Source organism: Neltuma alba, unplaced genomic scaffold (assembly GCF_004799145.2).
Source record: "Neltuma alba isolate B1F8T4 unplaced genomic scaffold, ASM479914v2 tig00005351_pilon, whole genome shotgun sequence".
In the NCBI taxonomy this organism is placed as follows: domain Eukaryota; kingdom Viridiplantae; phylum Streptophyta; class Magnoliopsida; order Fabales; family Fabaceae; genus Neltuma; species Neltuma alba.
In genome coordinates this window covers 64,676-68,583 of record NW_021634074.1, presented here as the reverse complement: position 1 = coordinate 68,583, position 3,908 = coordinate 64,676, and the positions used below count along the sequence as shown (strand labels likewise).

Genomic DNA, 3,908 nt, shown 5'->3' with positions numbered 1-3,908 from the left:
CTTTCACTAATTCACTGTGTAAATTTCTCTCCTGAAGGGAAGGAAATTTTTTTTTTGCGCACATACCCAGTGACCGCCACCAGAAGTATTAAATTCAGCGCCCCCTCCCAAAAACACACAAGAAGAGGGGAAAATACGGAAACTGGATCTTGATTCTCGACCAGGAGCCTCGTTTGACAAAATGGACCAGCAGGTTCCCTTGATGCAACAGCTTTCCCCAGAAGACATGCAAAGCCTACTCAAATGGCGCAAGTGAAATAAAGGGCATAATAAATAACATTTTAGCCCATAATTTTGAATTAATTATAAAATTGAGACGTAGATGTTAAAACGCAACAAATTTGGGAAGAAGACGTGCTGAGCACAGTCAGATGGCGCAAATGAAATAAAGGAAAGGTAAATGCAGATTAGGCTCACATGAAGTATAATCCAATTTAAAACTAATGCATAAACATTAAAACGTAACAAACACCATCATAAATTTCTAAAATGTAACAAACATCCCCATAAAAAGTGTTCAAGGGGTGTTGTGTGCTCTTATAAAGCTCGTGTGAGATTTTGCTGCGTTTTTAAAATTCACAGTGCATAAGAGTGAAGAGTGAATTGTACCTTCCCCTACAGACTTTCTTTCATAAGCTAAAAACTCGAGAAATAAAAAAGGAACCAAAACTGCTGGAACTTGGAAGTATTAACAGTGATGGTAAATTCACCAGCCTGGTAAAGATTATTTAACTCTCTCTTGTCTTTGCTTTTCTTGGCAAACCTGAGATCAGAATCAACTTCAACCTAGCAATTCCAATAGTTCACCCTTCTTCAATTTTGAAAATCCTTTCAGGCCACGTGACTTCGCAAGTGCCCTCAATTCAGACAGCTTCAGTGCACTCAAATCCTCATGCTGAATCACTTCTTTCCCATCTCCATTCCCACTGACGAAGGATTGTTCAGAATCATTTGTATCATCCTCAGCCAACTCATCCATCCCCACATCTTGGAAGAAAATATCATCCTTCGAGTCAGGTTCCAGCTCAGACTCGGCCTCTGAATCAGACGCAGGCATCAAATCTAGAACTGCTTTATCCTGATTTTTCTCTCCAACTTCACTACTTAGTGGGACTGCATTTACATTCTCCACATCGTCAGAGACAGGTTGGTATTTTATGCGAGCAATAGGAGACCTTCTTTGAAAATTTGATGGAGGCCTGGTGACAAATGGGCCATTGGCTTCTCGAGCCTCATCATCTTTTGCAGTACTATCCAAATCAGAGAACCTAAGGCTCTGTGCTTCGTTGTATTGGCCACTGTCTTGCTCCAAACTTGAATCTTTTCCCCTGACATTTCCACTGCTTCTTTTTACTTGTTCAACTGAGTGTTTCCTCAATAGTTTGAGGAGGGAATCTACAGTGCCATTATCTCTACCTTGCCCTTGGGAGGCTTCAGCCTTCTTTTCTACTTTGGTAGCAGCTCTCTCTTGCAAGCGAGCTTGAACTTTCCTAAATAGCTCAACAATCTCCTTCTCCTTAGGTCCAGGAGCTGCAGTAGCCTGGGATTTAGAGATGTTAGAAGAAGAAAGGGATGTCAATGGACCATTTTTTGAAGATAACATGTCTTCTTCGAAGTTCTCAAAGCTGCCTTTTCCTTCATTGTGTCTGTTCTTGCTTCGGGAGAAACCATGCCTGCTTTGCCTTGAGATATCTGGATTCCTCCTTGCTTCACACACAAAAGATGCTCCAACAGAAGCACACTTTAGCCCTTTAAAATTAACATGTGAACAAATTCTGTAATCACCTCGAGAAGAGCATGAATTCACAACAGCTGTTTTTCCAGAAACACCCAAACATGGGAGACATCTGCTGTTTGGCACTCCACAACCTGCACGATCACCAAAGAAAATTGAGGAATCAAAAAGTGAAAAGCAAACAGAAAAGTAAATCAGGTTTTTTTTTTTTAACAAAAAATGCACTAAATACCACCCTAGAAATCCATGCAAAGCCTCAAGCGATTAGCTAATGAAGGCCTTTGCATTTAAAATGACAAGGGAAAAAAAAAAAACATTAGAGCTCGAAGAAAGCCAGCTCAAACAGGCCGATCATTGTGAAACAAAAGCCTCCAATTCATAATTTTAGGGTGATCAAGGTCCAAGGCAGAAGAGGGTTCTAATTGATTGTGCTTGCGCCTAATTATATATAAGCAACAATTGTTTTCACTTCTCAATGAAACTCCCTGCATTGAATGAATAATGAAAAAAACAACTGCACAAAATGATGTCCATAAATTATTTAACATTTGCAAGACCAGGCCAGAGAAATTTCTTTAAACTAGAAAAACAGCTTAGGTTACTTCTTTTTTTCTATTGCATTCGTCAAATTGCTAAGAATAAGTGTCACATCCTCGCTGAATCACTTCAATAACAAATAGAAAATAATAGGAGAAAACCAAAAGCCACAAATACACAGAGAACATCTCTATCCCTTAACAAAATCTCAAAACGCCACTTCGCCAAAGCGATGAAAGGATGAACCACAATGACGCCAGTGAAGGAGAAACACCCTAAGAACCAGTCAACTTCAACGACATAATGCAGGGGAAAAATCATATATTCTACGACCAGTAACGAAGATCCCCGCCAAGGCATTCAAAAACATTAAGCCAAAACACACACAAAGGTTCAGCTTTCCATCCATCCAAAGAGAAAAACCGCCTTGGGCAAACAGTATCAAAACCCCTATGCTTAGGTTGCATTTTGAGGGCGAAGGAAGTAAAGATAGACTAGAAAAACAAACGAGGAAATAAAGCTCCTAATTTAGGTTACAACACTTTCTATTCATTCTGAGGAACACAAGAAAATAATTTGAAACAAAAACAATTAACGAAAGTTGAAGACCAACGGAGCCGAGACGCTCACCGGGAGTGGTATTGGCGACGGAATGCAAGGGTTGAGACATAGTTTGTCGAGCCGAAACACGAGTCAGTGGCGGTTCTGCATTTTAGTCACAACTCGCAGGGTTTTTCCTGCTTGAAAAATTGTGCCCTGCTGATAAGGGGCATTATAGGAATAAATTCTTCAAGGAGGGGCAATTCCGTGATGGTGCTGGCAATATTTCTAGCGGGCGCGTCTAGTGGAAGGAAATCTATGGTAACGTTGGCAATAATTCTTAGGGCCTGTTTGGATGACACTGGAAACCATGGTTTGGAAGCCCAAACCATGGTTTCCCCAAAATGTCATCCAAACAGGCCCATAAAAAATGTAAACCTTGGTTTAAGATGAAACCATGGTTTCACCAGAAGCTAATAATATTCGCTTCTGGAAAAAAATTTGGGACGGCTAATGGTCATTCCAAAAACACCCCAGATCTTTTTCTTCTCTTCGCTGGCCGACACTCCTCCTCTTCGCCGAACATTACTACTCAGCTCGAAGGTCGATTGGAAAAAATTTGGGACGGCTCTGGTAGGCAATTTCCAAAAACACCCCAGATCCTTCTCTTCTTTGCTGGCCGACACTCCTTCTCTTTGCCGAACGATCAGACTCAGCTTGAAGCTCGACCCTTCGCCCCTTATCATCAGCTCATCTCTTCGCCCCTTCATCATCAGGTTGCGTCTTCGGCCGTGCTTCATCGCCAGCTCGCCTCTTCGCCAGCTCGACTCTTCGCCGTCGCTGCTCTGAAACTCGACGCCGGTGAGATCGTCCTGGCCTCGCGAAAACAGGGGTGGTCGTGCGTTTCTCGGCTCGCCAAAACCAAAGGAAGCGTTGGGTAGTCCGATCCATCCATCCTCTGTCTCCAATCTTCGTTCTTCAGTTCGCCCGGTGAGGTCGGCTTGTGTAGTTCAGTTGGTCAGATCTTGTACTCAGGTTAGCTCTCTCTGGTGATTGCCCAAAATTTTGTTCACTCATGTATTTCCTCCATTCATTG

The 3,908-nt window shown here is 42.1% G+C and overlaps 1 protein-coding gene across 1 annotated transcript; it reads right to left on the bottom strand.

Annotated features, from left to right (window-relative positions):
* Positions 1 to 415: 415 nt before the first annotated feature.
* Positions 416 to 3,000, bottom strand: LOC114747520 (rho-N domain-containing protein 1, chloroplastic). Its single transcript, XM_028935861.1, has 2 exons — positions 2,903 to 3,000; positions 416 to 1,869 (listed from the first exon to the last, which is right to left on the bottom strand). The coding sequence occupies exons 1-2, from the start codon at positions 2,940 to 2,942 to the stop codon at positions 782 to 784; spliced, it is 1,128 nt and encodes a 375-aa protein (XP_028791694.1). The 5' UTR covers positions 2,943 to 3,000; the 3' UTR covers positions 416 to 781.
* Positions 3,001 to 3,908: the final 908 nt, after the last annotated feature.

Coding starts and splice junctions, on each gene's coding strand:
- LOC114747520 (XM_028935861.1), bottom strand. CDS start 2,942: ATGTCTCAACCCTTGCATTCCGTCGCCAATACCACTCCCG. Junction 1,870..2,902: donor CGTCGCCAATACCACTCCCG/GTGAGCGTCTCG, acceptor GTGATCGTGCAG/GTTGTGGAGTGCCAAACAGC.